This window comes from Lynx rufus, unplaced genomic scaffold (assembly GCF_022079265.1).
Source record: "Lynx rufus isolate CCGP_SWC_20201006 ecotype Redwood Valley unplaced genomic scaffold, mLynRuf1.p SCAF_2, whole genome shotgun sequence".
NCBI classification, from domain to species: Eukaryota; Metazoa; Chordata; class Mammalia; order Carnivora; family Felidae; genus Lynx; species Lynx rufus.
Window position 1 is genome coordinate 180,474,814 of NW_025814834.1, and position 21,506 is coordinate 180,496,319.

The 21,506-nt window shown below is 37.9% G+C and overlaps 1 protein-coding gene across 1 annotated transcript in view; it reads right to left on the bottom strand.

Annotated features, from left to right (window-relative positions):
• Positions 1-21,506, bottom strand: part of ZFYVE9 (zinc finger FYVE-type containing 9) — a 134,979-nt gene that overhangs the window by 5,893 nt on the left and 107,580 nt on the right. Inside the window, exons 13-15 of the mRNA XM_047085321.1 lie at positions 7,159-7,309; positions 4,604-4,684; positions 2,019-2,181 (exon numbers count right to left, since the gene is read on the bottom strand). Coding sequence (XP_046941277.1) covers positions 2,019-2,181; positions 4,604-4,684; positions 7,159-7,309 — 395 coding nt within the window. The remainder of the gene's footprint in view (positions 1-2,018; positions 2,182-4,603; positions 4,685-7,158; positions 7,310-21,506) is intronic.

The following is a 21,506-nucleotide window of genomic DNA, read 5'->3' on the forward strand; positions in this document are numbered from 1 at the left end:
AGTTCTTGTCCTGTTTTCTAAGATGCTGCCACTGGCACTTGTAGGAAGGGGCAACCTGCTTGTTATCAGTTACTGATACCTATGGCATCAGATTTTCAGGTAATCAATTTTTTCGTCCTGATAACCATGTTCATTTCCAACTAAACACAAATTGATTTCGAAATTAAGATTTCCAATGAAGTATGGGAAGATAGAGGACTATTTGTAAAATAGGCAAATATACTCACCGATTTTTGTTTAATAACAAAAGCTTTAAAAGATTCTTTAAAAATCGGGTGTGCCATGTTGTCTATGCCCTCAATCTGCCTTTGCTCCTGCTATTCCCTCAGACTGGAATGCCCACTCTGCCACAGCTATGTGGCAAATACCTACTCATCTTACCAGATTCAGATCAATCAGTGGCCATTTCTCTATGCAGGTCTTCTTGAATACCCTACCACCTCTACCAAGCTTCCTCTTTTCTTTCTTATCTTCACTGTGTTCCTACAGAGTTTTCTATGAGCATCTTCCATACTTTGATGCACTTATTTGTAACTATCTTCAAAATAGGACTGAACCACTTATCAGCAGGGAGTGTGTGGAATTCATTTTTGTATTTCTAGAGACCTACACATAGAATTATTGCCTGAAGGAAGGAATGAAAAAGGGATGGATGAGTGGATAAAAGAAAGCTTAATACAATGATGTATAATATAGTCATTTTTTTTTAAGCACCTACTAGATGCCTCACAGTGTTTTAGGTTCTGGAGATATAGCTATAAATAAACCAGATAAAAATCCCTGCCGTTATGAAGTTTATAGTCCAGGAGCAATATAATAAGCAAATGTATATTTTATGTTAGAGAATTATAAGTTCTCTTGAGAAATGTAATGCAAGGAAGGGGGATAGGAAGTACCGGGGGTGGGAGAGAAGAAATATGTATGGGAGGGTTATAATTTAGATAGGTTAGCCAAGGGAAGGCCTTACTGAGAAAACACATTTTAGAAAAAACTTGAAGGTAGTGAGGGGGTGATTCATTTGGCTATCTTGTATCGAAGGCCAGAGTACAAGGTGAAAGAATAGTAAGAGCAAACGCCAGAGGGCAGAAGTAGAGTTGACGTGTTCAGGCAAGAAGGCAGGTGTTGCTTCTGTGAAGTAAAAGGGTGGACAGGTTGTGTGAGGCCTTAGACACTTTGGCTTTTATGCAGAATGATACCGGAAGCTAATGGTGGGTTCTGAGCAGAGAAGTGACATTACTCTGGCTGCTGTACTGGAAACAGATTAGGTTAGGGGGCAGGAGGAGGTCAAGACTAGAAACAAGCAAGCCACTTCAAAGGCTCTACAATAATCCAGACCAAATGATGGTGGCCTGAACCAGGATGGTGGCAGTAGAGGTAGTGAGAAGTAGTACGATTCTGGACATATGCTGAAGCAAAATATAACAGGATATATCAAATATATACTATAAAATATAACAATGCCAGGATTTACTGTTGAGTTAGGTACAGGGTGTGAGAGAAAAAGAAGTGTCGAAGGTGACTCCAAAGTGTTGGCTTGAGCCCTCAGAGTAGAGCAGGCCTGTAATGGGAAAGAGCGCAGGACTGGAAGCCCCAGGAGGTGGTTTTAGGTCCCAGCCCCGCCACTTCCTTGCTTTGTGGAGTCATTTAGCCTTTTGGTGCTTGTTTACTCATCTATAATATGGGGAAAACAAGGCTAGTTATTATAGCAAATGAAACAATGTTGGCAAAAGGGCTTCCTTTATAAAACCAGAAAGGGCTTCGGTATTACTATTATCTCAATAACTTCAGAGGCCTGTTTTGTTTCATCAATTCCTTCCCTCCTCCCCTCTTCAAAAACAGGCAGAGAAACTCCTTCAGAAACTAAGCCAAGAAACTAGAAATTTAAAATTTTATCTTATATATACACAACAGTCCTTTCTCTTTGGGCGTTCAGTAAAGTTATAAATACCAGTGTAGACAAAGCCCAGAGCCCAAACCATAACTAAATGCCCCAAGGGGGAAAGGGAGGAAACATTTACCCTTTGTTGACGTTCTTGTCATCATCCACCCACTGGATGTAGATGTGCTCCTGGGGGTCCTCGGCATCTGCCTTGCCACAGGTGATGGTGAAGTCCTTCATCTCTCGCAGTGCCTGCCTCAAAGCATCCATGTTCTCTGCTGTGATCTGGACCATAACGCCATCTGAGAACCAGCACCAAGATAATACAGATGGAAACAACGCAAAGCCAGGGAGGGGGCAGATGAATCACAGTGCCTGGCAGCTAGCAAATCCCTCTAGGATTACATGTAAAACTTTGCTCTGCTCTCTAAAGCTGACAGATAGAAAGAGGTTTTGTTCTTTGAGCTGAACTTCTTACTTTTCAAAGTGCTATGAGAAGCAAATGCCAAGATCGCTTCTGCCTAAAACACTTGCCTGCCGATTTCACTTCAGACACAGCTGAGTTCTCCTGAGACTGCTCAAGGGGAGATTTACACATGGTCACATCCCTCTTTTGGACTGACAGAACATTTTGTTCCTGTTCTCACTCTTGCATTTATCATGCTCTAACCATATTTCTGTGTTTGCACCTCTGTCTCTCTCACCTCACTATGATTTCCTGGCATACAGTAAATGCCCAGGAAATGTTTGTTAAATAAATCACTGAATAAACAACAGTGGTGCGAGAAGCGATAAATCCATGTATTGGCTACCAACAGGGCAAACCTACCACATGTGCTTCACATGGGCCACCATGTAGCCAACACATGGTAACTATTTGGGGGCTGCTACCTACCCAACTCAAAGGCAGACACCGAAATTCAGTGTGAAAATTGTCACATGTGGAGCAACTGCCCTGCTTCACTGACACAAAATTTTGTCAACTAAGATAATTTCTAAAAAGCTTCATAAAAATTTCCTAGCAGCTAATTGCTCAACTGACACACAGAGTGAAATACAAGAACTAAAAATTTCCTAATCCAAAGATATAGACGTAACTTTTAAACACATCGCATTTGTAAGGATCTGTGTCCATTCAAATGATCATTTCCACAACATTTAAAAGGTGTTTTTTAATCATCTTGTCAAGACACATTTTGAATGTAGTCAATACTTGATCACATAGGTACTAATTAGTCACTTAAGACCAAATGATTATTTAACTCCTAGATTTCTTAACTTTTTAACAGCATGCTTCTACTTGCTGGTCAAAGTTGTGAAATTTAGTTGTAAAATAGTAATGTACTTTGCTCTTCACTTGCTTTTTTATTAAGCTTACCAGTAAAGGAAGTCAAAGCCAGTATCTATTAACATATGTAAGATGGTCTATGTATTTCAGTTAACACACTGGACTCCACCCCCAGGAAGGACTGCTCTTAGGGGCTGGAGTTAGGCTACTTCGGCAATGAAAACATGTCATATGTGGCAGACTGTCCTTTCCAAAAGTGACCACGATATCTCCGACCTCACATGCTTTCTCACAATGCTTCCCAATTCCCCATTAAGAAACGGAGTCTAATTCTTCTCCCCTTGAATCTGGGAAGGTTTATGACTATTTCCAACACTAGAGTATGGCGGAAGTGACACGGTGTGATTTCCAAGACTGGGTCATAAGAAGCAACATGGCTTCTGCCCTTTGCTAGACGTGTGGCTGGAATTAGAAGTCCAGTTACCCCCAAGGCTGCCATGGCATGCTAAGAGTCAAAGTGTGAGTACTCCAGTCACCACTCCTAGTCTTTAAATCATCCCACGGCCCTAGACATGGGAATAAATAAACCTTCAGACAGTTCTAGCTCCCAGCCATCAAGTCATCCCAACCAAGGCCCTGGACATATAGTCAAGCCGTCCCTGCATTACCCTGTCAAGATTTCTGACCCAGAGCAATCGGTGAGCATGGTAAAATAATTGTTTCAAGCCATTAAGATCTGGGTTAATTTGTTATGCAACAAGAGTAACCAGATCAAAATATAGGAAGAATCAACTGATAAAGAAAATACACAGTATGCTCATCAGCCTTTCATTAACTCTCATTTAATAAGCTTTTTTCAGGATATGTGTCATGTCTAATCTAATTATAGGAAACCAGCAGCAAGCACATACCATTCTGCACCCCAAATAATGAATGCACATTCCTGTGAGTTAAGCCAGACTGAACTTCATCTACATGTTTACAGATATGAGCCCAGTGATATATTTGAACTCAGACTATGTCCCTTGGGTACCCTCTCCCAGAGCTCTGAAAGGCCATCTCTTAATTTTTCTGTCACTGTCCCATGAGATCTGTACCACTTACTTCCTTCTTTAGAGACCTAAGTACCTATATGACAGTATTAATTAGCTGAAGAGTAAGATGCTATTGGATACATAATAGGAGTAAGAAGTCTACCGTAAAAGTGTTATAGTTTCACTTAACATCCCTTGTTTTTTATTTTTTTTTAAACTTTTATTATTATTGTTATTTTTTATGTAAGCTCTATGCCCAACATGGGGCTTGAACTTACGACTGGAGATCAAGAGTCGCATCCTCTACCAACTGAGCCAGCCAGGTATCCCAACATCCCTTGCTTTTTAAGTTGTATAATTAGGCCTGAACTAAACACAGGCAATAAATAACTTATTCTTTACCTTCCACAATACTGGACTTGGCAAGATATCCGGAAGAAGATTTCAGAGCACCACTGAACACAAAGAAACTGGCACCAGTCACTAAAATAGTAATATAAATAGTTTAGTAAAGATAGGCCCTGAGATCAAAAGACTCAGAACAATACTGAAATATTTGGTAGTTGGTAACCCCAACCATCATCATACAGAAAACAAAAAACAACGACTCTATACACCACAATATACAAGTAACCAATAATTCTGATGCTTTGGGAATGAAGTTTTAAGATACACTCCCCATTTCGTTTTCCTCTCCCTCCAATCAAGAATTAAAGAATCTTACAAGCAAAGGAATCTTAGTGGTCCAGTCTAGGGCTCGGCAAACTACAGCCTGTTTGGCCTGCAGCCTGTTTTTGAAAATAAAATTTTATTGGAACACAGCCATTTCTACTCACTTACATATTGTCTATGGCAGTGCTTGAAATATATCAGAGTTGAGTAATTGGGGACAAAGACCACAGGCTTGCAATACCTAATGTATCACCTAGCCATTCACAGAAAAGTGATGGCTGATCTAATACCTTTATTTTTCAGATAAAATATATTTTGAAGATAGAGATATGGTTGGCATCCATTTTATTTATGAGTGGATTTCTTTTAAAAAAATATAATAAATAAATACCTATTGAAAAGACCAACACATTACCATTACCTCTTCATGAAAAAAAGAATATTTAATTACATTTAGCTTTAAGAAAATGTCACTATGCTCCTCCATATCATTTTTTAAGATTTAAAAAAAATTATTTACGTATTTATTTACTTGGAGAGAGTACGCATATACAAACAGGGGAGAGGGAAGGAGGGAGGGAAGGAGAGAGAGAACCCTAAGCAGGCAGAGCTCAATGTGGGGCCTGATTCCATGATACTGGGATCATGACCTGAGCTGAAATCAAGAGTTGCACGCTTAACTGACTGTGCCACCCAGATGCCCCAAGATTTTATTTTTTTTTATAGTAATCTCCACACCCAACGTGGGGCTCGAACTTAGAACCCCAAGATCAAGAGCTGCATAGCTCCACCAACTGAGCCAGCCAGGAGCCTCTATGTTCCTCCACATCTTAAATTGGACTAAGCTAATCCACCTTTCTGCCCATTGGCCCTGCAATATCTCTAACAGGTAAACATCCAGGCTTTGTCAAAGATTTCTAGTGACAAGGAGCCCACAATGGCACTAGGCAGCCCCTTCTACTTCTGGATAACTCTCAGCCTTACAGAATGTGCTCTCAAACTGAGTCTAGACCTAGATCCTTTTAACTCTCACCCAGTAGTGCTGGTTCTGGCCTTTTGTAGCTATAGAGAATAAGCTGGATGTTATTTCCACACACTGGAAAACCTTAAAAATAGAGACAGCTATTTTTCACCCTCTGCCAATCTATACTTTTCCAGATTACATATTCATACTATATTCAAAAGGTCTTCTTTTGACCTAGTTTCCAGATTTTTCACAGGTCTTGAACCATCCTTAGAAGAACCTGCAGTTTTATCAATGGATATCATCAATTACATTAATGATATCCAGAACTTATTTCAAATATTCCAGGTGTGATCTAACAGAGAGCATTGTGGATTTATCACCTACCTTATTTTGGATATATGTTGAATATACATGTGACAAAGACCTTTTATGCTTTTACTAAACAATTGATTTATAAAATATATTGGACAGTGACCTATGTCACTGTCAACTAGAGAAGTGTTTCATAAGGCATACTAAAGAAAGTTAGTTATGGAAGATGTTCTGAGGAAAAACCAGATTCATGGTCAACTAAATTTGCAAAGGGCCAGGCACTATCTTCCTTTTGGAAAAACGCAAATCATATCACCTTGTTAAAGGCTCTGAAAAGTCCTATAGTGAAGAAATCTGTTTAAACTTGTAACCCAGGAATATCAGTTAAATGTACTAATAAGCAAGACTTTCATTTATGTGAGTACTTTTTAACACACTAGAACCTGATAAGACATCTTAAGAAATGCCACCTTAAACAGTGCTTCTTATATTTCAATGTGCATTTAACACAGGGACCTTATTAAAATGCAAATTGTAATTTAGCAGATCTTGGGTACAGATCCTTCATTTCTAACAATCTCCTAAGTGATGAGCCCACATTATGAGTGCCACTGAACCAAGAAGCCTTCTTTGAGAGTTCAGTCAACCTATTAATTAACATTGTTTAGATATGGTCATCCAACAAGTTTCAAACCTACCCAAGTATATTCTCACTAAGGGGCCTAGTCTTCCTACTTTCAAATACCAGTTCTGGCCATGACAATATCCCGATGCAGAATTTTCAACATGTTCTCCTCAATAATAGAGATTCCATGTGCAACTTTGAGTCTGGCTATTTGGGGAGTCAACATAATCTTGGAAAATAAGGATGGAGAGGTTAAATTCATCAAAGTGAATTTAAAAATTCACCTCGCTAGAAAGTGAGAGTTATGGGGCTGAGATATCCAACTTCCCATGTCCAGTACAACTTTATATTCTTATCATGTCAATCACCTCAAATACTCACCCTTTCTGGGCTGATTGTGAATACTGATAGCCTGGGTCTGATAGTTTCCATCATCATTCTGTACACACACCAGATGAGAGTCTGCCTTCTCATTGAAGCAGGCACCTCCTGCCAGGACATGTTCATTGGACTTGTTCATGGCTTTCATCATCTGTAATCAAATGCAAGATTAACTTTCTTATTCTGCCAAAAATGGGCACTTTTGGGGGTCTCACACAGCACAACTTTTTTACCTTCTCAAAGGCAAAAAAACCAATATTATTATCTATTAAAGTGACAAAGAGGCTACTAAATAATGAAAACAAAGTGAACATCAGTCACCATTAATAAAAAAAAATCGGGGCACCTGAGTGGCTCAGCTGAGCATCCGACTTCGCTCAGGTCATGATCTCGCAGCCAATGAGTTCGAGCCCCGCGTCGGGCTCTGTGCTGACAGCTCAGAGCCTGGAGCCTGTTTCAGATTCTGTGTCTCCCTCTCTCTCTGACCCTCCCCCGTTCATATTCTGTCTCTCTCTCTGTCTCAAAAATAAATAAATTTTAATAAAAAATAAAAAAAAAATCAACATATAGGGGTACTTGGGTGGCTCAGTCAGTTAAGCATCCGATTTTGGCTTAGGTCATGATCTCATGGTTCATGGATTTGAGCCCCACGTCAGGCTCTGTGCTGACAGCTCAGGGACAGGAGCCTGCTTTGGATTCTGTGTCTCCCTCTCTCTCTCCCCCTCCCCACTCCTCGTGCTCTGTCTCTCTCAAAAATAAACATTGAAAAAAAAAAAAGAAATCAACATATACAAAAATTCTTTTTACACTTTATAGGTGATTTATATTATAACCTAAATAAGCACAAGACATATTTGCGTTCATTTTTTTTTTTTGGTCCTTTTGTTGCTGTACTGAACTCAAGTAACATTAGTTAATTACAGTAATTCCTCCTACCCACTAGATTCTCTGAGGACATATTCACTGAAATTCTAAGTCAAAAGAATGTCCCATATGTAAGTGCATCTGCCTTATTTTTTCATATTTGCACAAAGGAGTGAGGGTTTTCCTCTAGAAATATACTCCATTGTTTCTTAGTTTTACTAACTTGTTTGAAATCTTCTAAGAAATCACTAATATGTTGCTTTGTTCTTTTTTTTTCAAGTTTTTGTTTAAATTCCAGTTTGTTAATATATAGTGTAATATTAGTTTCAGGAGAATTTAGTGATTTATCACTACAGATAACATCCAGTGCTTATCACAACTGCCATCCTTAATGCCCATCACCCATCTAGTCCATCCTCTTCCCACCTCCCTCCATCAATCCTCAGTTTGTTCTCTATTGTTAAGAGTCTGTTTTATGGTTTGCCTCTTTCTTTTCCCCCCTCTGTTCATCTGTTTTGTTTTTTAAATTCCACATATATGTGAAATCATATGGTATTTGTCTTTCTCTGACTTATTTTGCTCAGTATAATATTTTCCAGCTCCATCCCACATTATTGCAAATGGCACATTTCATTCTTTTCTTGATGGCTGAATAATATTCCAACACACACACACACACACACACACACACACACACACACACACACACTCTCACACCTTCTTTATCCATTCATCAGTGGATGGATGTTTGGGCTCTTTCCATAATGTGGCTATGTGTCCCTTCAAATCAGTATTTTTGTATCCTCTGGGTAAATACCTAGTAGTGTAATTGCTGGGTCATAGGGTAGTTCTATTTTTAATTTTTTTGAGAAACTTCCATACTGTTTTCCAGAGTGGCTGCACCAGTTTGCATTCCCACCAACATGGCTGTACCAGTTTGCATTCCCACCAACAGTGCAAGAGGTTCCCCTTTCTTCTCATCCTCACCAACACCTGTTGTCTCCTGTTAGCCATTCTGAAAAGTGTGAGGTAGAATCTCATCATGGTTTTGATTTCTATTTCCCTGATGATGAGTGATGTCGAGCATCTTTTCATGTGTCTATTAGTCTTCTGGATGTCTTCTTTGGAAAAATGTCTTTTCATGTCCTCTGTCCATTTCTTAACTGGATTATTTGTTTTTTGGGTGTTGAGTTTGTTAAGTTCTTTATAGACTTTGGACACCAACCCTTTACCAACTATGTCATTTGCAAATATCTTCTCCCATTCCAAAGGTTGCCTTTTAGTTTTATTGACTGTTTCCTTCACTATGCAGAAACTTTTTATCTTGATGAGGTCCCAATAGTTCATTTTTCTTTTGTTTTCCTTGCCTCCAGCAAAGTGTCTAGTAAGAAGTTGCTCTAGCCAATGTCAAAGAGATTGCTGCCTGTATTCTCCTCTAGCATTTTGATGGTTTCCTGTCTCACCTTCAGGTCTTTCATCCATTTTGAATTTATTTTTCTGTATGGTGTAAGTAAGTGGTCCAGTTTCATTCTGCACATTGCTGTCCAGTTTTTCCAATGCCGTTTGTTGAAGAGACTGTCTTTTTTTCCACAGCTAATGTAATCCTCCCTGGGGAAAAACTGAGAGCTTTCCCTCTATGGTCAGGAACAAGACTGGGGTGTTCACTATTTAACATAGTAACGGAAGTCCTAGCCTCAGCAATTAGACAAAAAGAAATAAAAGGCATCCAAATCGGCAAAGAAGTCAAACTTTCATTATTTGCAGATGATATGATTTTCTATGAAGAAAACCCAAAGACTCCACCAAAAAAATTGCTAGAGCTGATACAGGAAATCAGTCAAGTCACAATATACAAAATCAACATACAAAAATCTGTTGCATTTCTATACATCAATAATGAAGCAGCAGAAAGAGAAATCAAGGAATTGATCCCATTTACAACTGTACCAAAAACCGTAAGATACCTAGGACTAAACCTATCCAAAGAGGCAAAAGATCTGTACTCTGAAAACCATAGAACACTAATGAAAGAAACCGAAGAGGACACAAAGAAATGGAAACACATTCCATGTTCATGGATAGGAAGAACAAATATTGTTTAAATGCCTATGCTACCCAAAACAACCTACATAATTAATGAAATTCCTATCAAAATAACATCATCATTTTTCACAGAGCTAGAACAAACAATCCTAAAATTTCTATAGAACCAGGAAAGATCCTGAATAGCCAAAGTCATCCTGAAAAAGAAAAGCAAAGCTGGAGGCATCATGATTCCAAACTTCAAGCTATATTACAAAGCTGTGGTAATCAATCCAGTATGATACTGGTACAAAAAAAGACACATAGATCAATGGAACAGAATAGAAAACCCAGAAATGGCTCCACAACTCTATGGTCAACTAATCTTCAATAAAGCAAGAAAGAAAATCCATTGGAAAAAGGACAGTCTTTTTAACAAATGCTTTGTTCTGATCACAAGATTTAAGATAGTAATTCTGCACCTAACCTGAAAAAACTCACAGGCCACCATTTTGTATATAGTAAACAAATCTGAACTTAACATTATCTTGGTGCTAAACTCTGGCTTCTGGTTGAAATAGGATAGCGATAATTTGTTTTTTAGTTCCCTTTTTTCCTTCATGCCATGCCATTTGTCCGCCTTTGCAGTCCAATCCTTTAATGGCTTTAATCTTTCAAAAATCTAGTCCAAAACTTTTGTTTTACTCCCCTCTTCCTCTTACATTACAAACTGCAGTACTAAGTGTGAAAAATACCAGATGAGTGTTCTGATACCTTTTTATATTCTTGTATCATTACACTCAAAACAAAATAATGTGAGATGAAATTCACATACATAAAATTAACCATTTCAAAGTTGAACAATTCAGGGCCATTTAATACATTCACAATGGTGTGCAACAGTAACCTTTATCTAGTTCCAAAACATTTCAATCACTCCAAAGTAAAAACGTTCCTCTAACCTGTTTGTCCCAATCCTAACCACTAACCTGCATTCTATGTGCATTTATTCTGGACATTTTACACAAACGGGTCCATATAATATGTGACCATCGTGTCTGGCTTCTTTCACTTTTTAATTTTTTTTAAACATTTATTTATTTTTGAGAAAGAGAGCAAGCAGGGAAGGGGCAGAGAGATGGAGACACAGAATCTGAAGCAAGCTCCAGGCTCTGAGCTGTCAGCATAGAACCTGACGCGGGGTTCGAACTCATGGAATGTGAGATCGTGACCTGAGCTGAGGTCGGAAGCTTAACTGACTGAGCCACCCAGGCGCCCCTGGCTTCTTTCACTTTAACATAATGTTTTAGAAGCTCATCCATGGTGTAGCATGTATCATACTTCACTTCATTTTATGGCCAAATAACATTCCATTGTGTATGTATATACACACACACCACAATTTGTTTATCCATCCAACCAGGGACATTTGGGCTATAACCACCTGATGGCTACTGTAAATAGTACTACTATAAATGTACATGTACATATACTTGTGTAACTGTTTTCAATTCTTTGGAATTGCGGGGTCATACAGTAATTCTATGTCTAACTTTCTGAGGAGCTGCCAAACTTTTTCATAGTGGATGAACCACTTTCCACCAGCAACACAAAAGGGTCCCAATTTCTCTACATCCTTGCTGGCGCTTGTTATTTTCTGTTGTTTTATAGCCATCCTAGTAGGTGTGAAGCAGTGCCTCACTGTGGTTTTGATTTGCATTTCCCTAATGACTAATGATGTTAAGCATCTTTTTATTTGCTTGTTGGCCATCTGAATATCTTCTTTGGAGAAATGTCTATTCAAGTCCTATGCCCATTTTTAAAAGATATACAGTGTTTTATTAGTTTCAGGTGTACAATTCAGTGATTCAACAATTCCGTACATCACCCAGTGCTCATCACAACAAGTGTTCTCCTTAATCCCTACCACCTATGTAACCCATGCGTCCATCCTCCTCCCCTCTGGTAACCATCAGTTTGTTCTCCATAGTTAAGGGTCTGTTTCTTTTTTTTTTTTTTTTTAATGTTTTATTTATTTTTGAGACAGATGGAGACAGAGCATGAGCAGGGGAGGGGCAAAGAGAGAGGGAGACACAGAATCCGAAGCAGGCTCCAGGCTCTGAGCTGTCAGCACAGAGCCCAACGCGGGGCTCAAACTCACAAACTGCGAGATCATGACCTGAGCCAAAGTCGGACGCTTAACCGACTGAGCCACCCAGGCACCCCACAGTTAAGGGTCTGTTTCTTGATTTGTTTCTTTTTTTCCCCCTTGCTCATTTGTTTTGTTTCTTAAATTCCACATGAGTGAAATCACACTGCATTTGTCTTTCTCTGACTTATTTTGCTTAGCATTATATTCTCTAGCTCCATCCATGTCCTTGCAAATGACAAGATTTCATTCGTTTTTATGGATGAGAAATATTCCATTGTAGTATATATATACCACTCTTCTTTATCCATTCATCAGTCGACAGACATTTGGACTCTTTCCATACTTTGGATATTGTAAATAATGCTGCTATAAACATAGGGTGCATGTATTCCTTTGAATTCATGTTTTTTTTATTTGGGTAAATACCCAGTAGTGCAATTGCTGGACCATAGGGTAGTTCTATTTTTAACTTTTTAGGAACCTCCACACTGTTTTCCACAGTGGCTGTTATTCTAACAGGTATGAGGTATGAGGTAACAGGTATGAGGTAATCCTTCACTGTAGTTTTGATTTGCATTTCCCTGATGGTAAGTGATGAAGAGCTTTACATGCGTCTGTTGGCCATCTATATGTGTTATTTGGAGAAACGTCTGTTCATGTCTTCAGCCCATTTTTAATTGGATTGTTTCTTGGGTGTTGAGTTTTACAAGTTCTTTGTATATTTTGGATTCTAACTCTTTATCAGATATGTCATTTGCAAATATCTTCTCCAATTTTGTAGGCTGCCTTTTAGTTTTGTTGTTTCCTTTGTTGTACAGAAGCTTTTTATTTTGATGCAGTCTCAATAGTTTATTTTTGCTTTTTACTTCTCTTGCCTCAGGAAACATATCTAGAAAAAAAAGTTGCCCTTTGCCTTTTTTAATGGGATTGTCTTTTGTTGCTGAGTTAAAAGACTTCTTTATATATTCTCTACATATCAGACCCTTGTCAGATACATGATTTGCAAATATTTTCTCCCATGTGTAGGTTTTCACTTTCATGTTAATGTCCTTCAATACACAAAAGATTTTAATTTTTATTAAGTCCAATCTATTTTTTTTGTTGTGTGTACTATTGGTATATTATTTATTGCTAAATCCAATGTCATGAAAAATTACCCTCATGTTTTTATCAAAGAGCTCCATGGTTTTAGCTCTTATATTTAGGTCACTGATCCACTTTGAGTTAAATTTTGTACACAGTGTGAAGTAGAGGTACACGTTCATTCTTTTATATGTGGAAATCCAGTTGTCCTAGAACCATTTGCTAAAGGCTATTCTTTCACCATTAAATGGTCTTGGCACCTTTGTCAAAATCAACTGGCCATAAATGTACAGATTTATTTCTAGATTCTTAAGTCTACATTATTTTGATTACTACAGCCCTGCAGATTTTGAAATTGGAAGGGTAACTACTACAATTTTGTTCTTACACAAGATTATTTTGGCTTTGGAGCCCCTTGCAATTCCAAAAGAATTTGAGTACTGGCTTTTTCTTTTCTGGGAAAAAAAAAAAGCCATGGGTATTCTGATAGGGCTTGCATGGGATCTGTAGAACCACTTTGAATAATACTGACAACTTAACAATATTAAGTCTTCTAATCCATGAACATGAGATGTCTTCCCATTAATTTAGGTTTTCTTCAATTTCTGTCAGAAATGTTTTATACTCTTCAAAGTATAAGTCTTTTACCTCCTTGGTTAAATTTATTCCTAGGTCTATACCAATTCTAAGATATCATCATCTCATGACTTTACTTTGTTATGTTTATAACTCTTGCAAAATTTAGTGTTTTAATATATTATTGTATCACCAGAGGCATCCAATAGTAACTGAATATATTCCTCTCACACTGATATTTATCAATCTCACTAATTCAAACCACTTCTGTCAGGGTTTTCCAAAGATTACATTTAAGTCTTTTGCAAACAGGGTAAAAGTCAGCAGGAAGATTCCTACTTAGCAAAGTCAAGTCATAGACTAATTTAGGCTCTTACTTACAATTTATATTTGTATCACATGAAAGAAACTGATATAATCACATATAGCAATTTTTTTTTAAGTAAACTTTATCCCCAACGTAGGGCTCAAACTCACGACCCTGAGATAAAGAGTCACATGCTATACTGACTAAGCCAGCCAGGCACCCCCATATACAGAAATTTTAAAGAATGTTTTTATCTATTATTTCTTCCAAATCATTAGGCTAAAGTGGTTTCTAACTTTGTCTATACTAAGCAGATTAAGAAATATTCTCAATTCAGACATTCTAAATAAATTAGCTACCCTCTAAGAAATCATTTCCTTAGATATCAATTTCAAGCCCAATGAGATAAACAAACTTCATTTCTTTATAAAGGAATACTTTTACTTTCTTAAAATCATGTGCATTTACACCAAGAGAAGAGTTTCCTAAGTATTTAAAGGACTTTGCTGACCATAAAATAAACTTAACATTTGTCATATAAAGTTATCAACACTCAACTTTCTAGTTGTGCTATTTCTCTGTTCTATCAATTCAAATTCTGTAGTATCTCCTATATCTATCCTTATCTTCACCAGAATTCAAGATCTAACTACCTCTATTCTGGACATAATAATAACCTTACACCTGGTTTTTCTGCAGTCTTTTTCAATTCTGATTCATTCCACACAATGTTTCCAAATTCACCAAAACACAGTTCTGATGATATCAATCTTTTCTGTTGTGTCCTCTCACTCCAAACCAGCTTTCCTGCCTTGCTTCCCTTCCTACCATATCCTTATATGCAGGACTACTTCCTGATGTGCTACCATTTCCCATCTCTGAGCTCTTGCATATGATATTATTTAGCCTTCCTTTTTATCCCCCATATCCAAGCATCTGAAAAAGTATCCCCCAAAACAAGGCCTAGTAAAAATACCAATTCCTACATTCAGCCTTCCAATATGACCACTTCCTTCTTTGAACTGCCACAGCATCCTGTATTTCTTATATATTGCATTATCAACATTCAGCTTTGTCTTATGGTTAATAGCAAAGACTGCTATTAACCAGACTCCCTGCATTTCTTGGCTTTGCTACTAACCCCCCGTGTGCCCTGGGGCAAGTTACTTGATTTCCCTGTGTCTCAGTTTCCTCCTCGGTAAAGAGGATAATAAAAGTAACTACTTTATGCAGTTATGAAGATTAAGTAAATTAATATTTATAAAGTGCTTAGAACAGCACCAAGAACATAATAAGTACTGATGAAGTGTTTGTAAATAAAATTTGTATGCTTGTCTCCTCCACTCTGCTTATAAAATTGTAAAGCAACCTAAAAATCAGTAGCAGGTAATTCAACCAAGTACCTCTTATGAGATAATAGGATTCAGACCCTTCCTAAGAGCTCACAGCTAGTGAAATGACATACTGATAAAAGGGAGGGAAACAACTGCTGTGACAATAGTATGTGCAAAATAGCTAACATCTATGCAGTGTCAACCATGAGCCAGGAAATGAGCTAAATGCTATCTGGGTCTTATCTCAAAAGACCATTTTAACATACCAAGTGAAGCAGTACAGAAGCTTTAATCTTCCTGTGTTTCCCACCCCAGGTTCTAACCATCCACAAAAATTCTAAGAGCCAGTTAAAAGAATACAGTTCTAGGAATGACTGTGTTGAAGGAATGGGTGAGGAGTTATAACATCGAATCCATCTCTGAATCAACATGCCATGTCCTTTAATTTCCTCCCTGCGATCACATGTTAAAAAATGACAGTTATTTAATCTTTTGATAAAGTGGAGACGAATTGTATGTACAGGAGAAGTTTGTGCAGGCCCTGACGAGTAGCTACAATTTCTATATAATTTGTCTGGCTTGGCATAAGGCCTGCCTACGGTAGATGCTCAATAAATATCTGCTGAATATACAAACTAGTAAATCATATTAAATACGGATGGATTTGGAGTTTGTCTTACTCCTGAAGTTATATTGAGAGTAAATGGTGTTGGCATGATTTAAAAAAATTTTTTTGGTTCATATACAATTGCAGTGTCATATAGATGGGGTATCTAATAAGGTTTTAACAATTTAATTCTATAATATCAAGCAATTTAAAATAACTTTAGATAGACACTGCAAAGGCATGGAAAATTTAGGAAAGCACTGCACCAGAGATACAATGAAAAATGAAAGGCATACTCTCTGCCTTCAGAGGGCTCAAGATTCAGAGTAGAAAGGGTTTCATACTCTCTGCTATACAAGTTACATGAGTACAGAAAGCCAAGAAAACAGAAGAAAGAAAGAGTGATACTGTCTGGGGGATAGAGAATTCTAGGAAGGTTCCCTAAATGGTATAATATTTGAATTGGCTTTGAAATCAGGTGCAAAGGAAGAACACTTTGGATAAAGAGAAAGTGTGAGTAAAGGAACAAAAATAGAACTGAGTTGAAAATAGAACTGAAAAGAACACTGAGTTGAGTAATGATGGAATAGTAGAGGAATATCCTTTCCTGAAGATATTCTCGAACAATATAAATGACTATCATTTCCATCAGCTGGAGTTTACTTATGTCCAGAAGCTAGCACCCATGTTGAAGTCCTATGGGTCTACATGTCATCAAATATGAACCTTTGAACCTTCACTCATTCATTCAGCAAATATTCATTGAGCATGTAACCTGTACCAGGCACCATGTAAGTTTGTTCAGTAGGTACCTGGTTTGTTCAGTAGGGAACAAATTCCTTCCCTCACAGAACTTACATTTTTGTGTGTAGAGGAGGAAGAAACAAAAACAACTAAGTAAAATATATGAAATGTTACACACGGATAAAGTGCTATACAGAAAAATAAAACATGGATGCAGGACCAGGAGGACAGGCAGGTGCCATTTTCAAATAGCATGGTCAGGGAAGGTCTTATTGAAAAGTGAGGGAAACGCCATGGGAATATCTAAGGAAGAACTTTACAGGCATTTAAAATAGCTGGTGCAATGGCCCTGGGGTGGTAGGATGATAGCAGGCCTGGCAGTTTCAAGGAACATTAAGGACAGTGTGGCTGAAGCTGAATGACAGAAAAAAGAGGTGTAAGAAATGAAGTTAGAGAGGCAATGGGTTAAGAAGTACAAATGGTATAGAGCACTGCAGTTTTATTCTGACTAAGATAAAAGATCTTTGGAAGGTTTTAAGGAGAGGACTGATGTGATCTAACTTGGTTTTAACTGGATCAATAGGACTGTTGTACTGAGAATAGAGTGATGGGGGAAAGGGTATTAACAGGAAGACCACTTAGAAGGCTACCACTCAAAACCAGAGCAGAGATGATAACTTAGACCAAGACTAGTCTAAAGATTGAGAGTAGTTGGGTTCTAGACACATCTGGAAGGCAGAGGTGGCAGAATTTCCAGGCAGATTAGACATGAGATATGAAAGAAAGAGGATCAAAAGTTTTGGGCCTGGTTAAGTGGAAGGATGGTAGCGCCATCAACTCAGGGAAGATGCAAGAAGAGCAAGTTTTGAGGGAAGATCAGGAGATCAGAGTTATACTTGCTAAGCTTGAGGTGCTTATGCAGGTAGAGATGTCAAGTGGGCAGCAAGATACTCAAGTGTACAAAACAGAGGAGGGATTCAGACTGGAGGAAAACATTTGCAAGATATCAGTATAGAGATAGTATTTAAGGCCAGAGGACTGGATACATCATCATGGAAACAGATAGAGAAATAAAATTTACAAAGACCGAGCCCTTGGGTCTTCCAAGATGAGGGATAGGGTCAGATAGAAATTAAACTGTGGGAGATGAGGGGTGCCCTCATCTCGCAAGAAGTCCGAGACTTCTTGTGGTGTTTGAATGTGAGATTAGAGCTGGTGGTCACCTCAGGGCCAAAAGTGGCAGCAAAGTTGTGAGTGTGGAGAGACAGGGAAAGCTAGGGGTTTGGCTAGAAGCAGAGTGTCCTGCAGCCCTTGTTCACGCCTATCAACAGTCACGCAGAGACATGGAAGAGGGTCTTAGTCTGAGCACAGAGAGGTCAGCAGTGACCTCCTGTTGCAGTCGGTGGAGGTACACTTCCCTTCTTGGGAATCCTTTTATTTTAATTTTTGGTTAAATACTGTTTTCTACGTTTAACACTATAAATAGCTATACCAATAGTCAATGGAACACTACCTCCCTTCCCTGCACTATTTTCTAGAGCACCTTTCACCAACTCCTTTCATTCTTTGGTTCCCCTTAACTTCTCTTTCTGCTACTTCATTATTAGTGCACAGAAATGTAACAGATTTCTATATATTGATTTTATATCCTGTGGCCTTACTAAATTCATTTATCAGTTCTAGGAGGTTTTTTTGCTGGAGTCTTTAGGGTTTTCTATATGTAGTATCATATCATCTGCAGATAGTGAAAGTTTTCCTTCTTCCTTACTAATCTGGATGCCTTTTATTTCTGTCTCTTGTCTGAATGCTATGGCTAGGACTTCCAGCACCACATTGAATAAACGTGGTGAGAGTGGACATCCTTGTCTTATTCCTGATCTGAGGGGAAAAGCTCTCAGTTTTTTTGCCATTGAGCATGATGTTAACTGTGGGTTTTTCGTATATGGCCTTTATTATGTTGAGGTCCGTTCCATCTAAACCCACTCTGTTGAAGGTTTTTAACATGAGTGGATGTTGTACTTTGTCAAATGCTTTTTCTGCATCTATTGAAGTAATCATGTGATTTTTATCCTTTCTTTTATTGATGTTATGCATCATATTTATTGATTTGTGAATACTGAACACCCTTGAATCCCAGGAATAAATCCCACTTGACCATGGTGAATAATTTTTTAAATGTATTGATGGATTTGCAACTCCCTTTCTTCTTTTGAAAAGAGGACTATCAGCTCCTCCTTCCCTAAGAGAAAAGAAATGTATTCTTTGAAGGCCAGAAAATAAAACATCCCTCAAACAGATTTTAGGGCCATCTGTTCTTGCTAGTGCTACAATGAACCTTTGAAATTATGCTTTTGTAAGTTCACATTTCTCTGAAGAATATGTGTAGCCTTGAATTAAACCAAAACTCCTATTTTAGTATCTTAGAGTGGGAAGGATTCTCAAGAGGCCATTCAGCCTAATTATACTGCATGGGGAATTGTACAGACATGTGATTTCATGGACTCTTGCATTACAGCACAACCAACATAAATTTCTCTATTCGTTGGTTCTGAGTAAAGAATTAACAAACTTTATTTTGTTTTGCTTGAGACTTTGACATTAGGATAATTCTTTGGCTCTATTCCTCCAGTGACCTGATAATAGGTTGAACATCCACTACATGACTACAAAAAAAAAAAAAAAAAGACTGCTTTATTTTTTACAGTTATATTTAAAATTGACAAAACATACATATTTAAAGTGTATAATGTGATGAATTTTTACATGTGTATACCCCCATAAAAACAGCACTTGAAATCACTCTCTATTCTGTCCCATTGATCTATATATGTATATAGATTATTCTACCTTTAAAATAAGCCTTAACATCAGGTAGTGTAAGTCCTTGTATTATGTTCTTTTTTTCAAAGTTGTTTTGGCTGTTCTAGGTTCCTTTTATCTCCATATAAATTTTAGAATCAGTACCTCAATTTCTACAAAAAAAGCCCTTCTAGCATTTTGATTGGGACTATGTGTCCCAATGGATTAATAGCTATGGATTAATATGCTATGGATTAATATGGGGAGAACTGACATCTTAACAATATTGAATCTTTCAGTCCGTAAAAATATTATCTCTCTTCACTTATTTGGATCTTTAATTTTTCTTAGCAATGTTTTATAGCTTTCAGCGCATAGGTATTGCAGATATGTCAAATTTATCCCTAAGTGTGTCATATTTTTATGCTATTGTATTTGTTTTAATAATTTTTTATGCTTATTATTTTTGAGAGAGAGAGAGAGAGAGAGAGAGGGAGAGAGAGAGAGAGAGACAGGGTGAGTGAGGGAGGGGCAGAGAGCGAGGGAGACACAGAATCCCAAGCAGGTTCCAGGTTCTGAGTTGTCAGCACATAGTCAGATGCAGAGCTCAAACCCACAAATTGCAAGGTCATGACTTGAGCTGGAGTCAGACGCTTAACCAACTGAGCCACCCAGGTGTCCCTAGTGTATTGTTTTTAAATTTAATTTCTGAGTGTTACTAGTATACAGAAATATGATTGATTTTTACACAAACGTCTTGTTAAACTCACTTATTAGACCTAGGAGCCATTTTGTAAGTTCCTTAGGATTTCCTACCTAGTAGGCAATCATGTTATCTGTTAATAAAGACAATTTTCTTTTTTTCAGTCTGTATTCATCTTATTCTGCTTTCTTGCCTTACTACATTTGCTAGAAGCTCTACTGAAATGTTGAACAGAAAGAAGAGTAGACATCCTCTCCTTGCTCTTTTTATTTTTTTATTTTTTTATTTATTTTTTTAACGTTTTATTCATTTTTGAGACAGAGAGAGACAAAGCATGAACGGGGGAGGGGCAGAGAGAGAGGGAGACACAGAATTGGAAGCAGGCTCCAGGCTCTGAGCCATCAGCCCAGAGCCCGATGCGGGGCTCGAACTCACGGACCGCGAGTTCGTGACCTGAGCCGAAGTCGGCCGCCCAACTGACTGAGCCACCCAGGCGCCCCTCCTTGCTCTTTTTAAAAAATATATATACTTTTTAATGTTTATTTGAGAGAGCAAGCAGGGGAGGGGCAGAGAGAGTAAAACAGAGGATCTGAAGCAGGCTCTGTGCTGACAGCATAAAGCCCAATGTGGGGTTCGAACTCATGAATCATGAGATCTGACCTGAGTCAAAGTCAGAAGCCTAACAGACTGAGCTATCCAGGCCTCCCACCTTGCTCTTAAAGTGGAAGCATTCATTCTGTCACCATTTGATACACTAATTGTATGTTTTTTTGTAGATGTATTTATTAGGTAGTGTAAGTCTCTTCTAATCTCAGACTGCCAAGATATACACACAGACACATCTTGAATGGAAGTAATGCTTTTTCTCCAGCATGTGATTTTCTTTTTTTCATCCTAATATGGTGAGTTACAGATTGATTTTTAAGGGTTAAACCAACTTGCATTCCTGGAATAAATCCCACTTAGTCATGATGTGCCTTATTATGACTTTTTGCTTATGTATCACTGGATTGGATTTACTAAAAGTGTGTTGCATTTTTTTTTCAAATTTTATTTAAATTTCAGTTAGTTAACATATAGTGTAATATTGGTCCCAGGAGAACTCAGTGATTCGTCACTTACATACAACACATAGTTCTCATCATAACAAGTGCCCT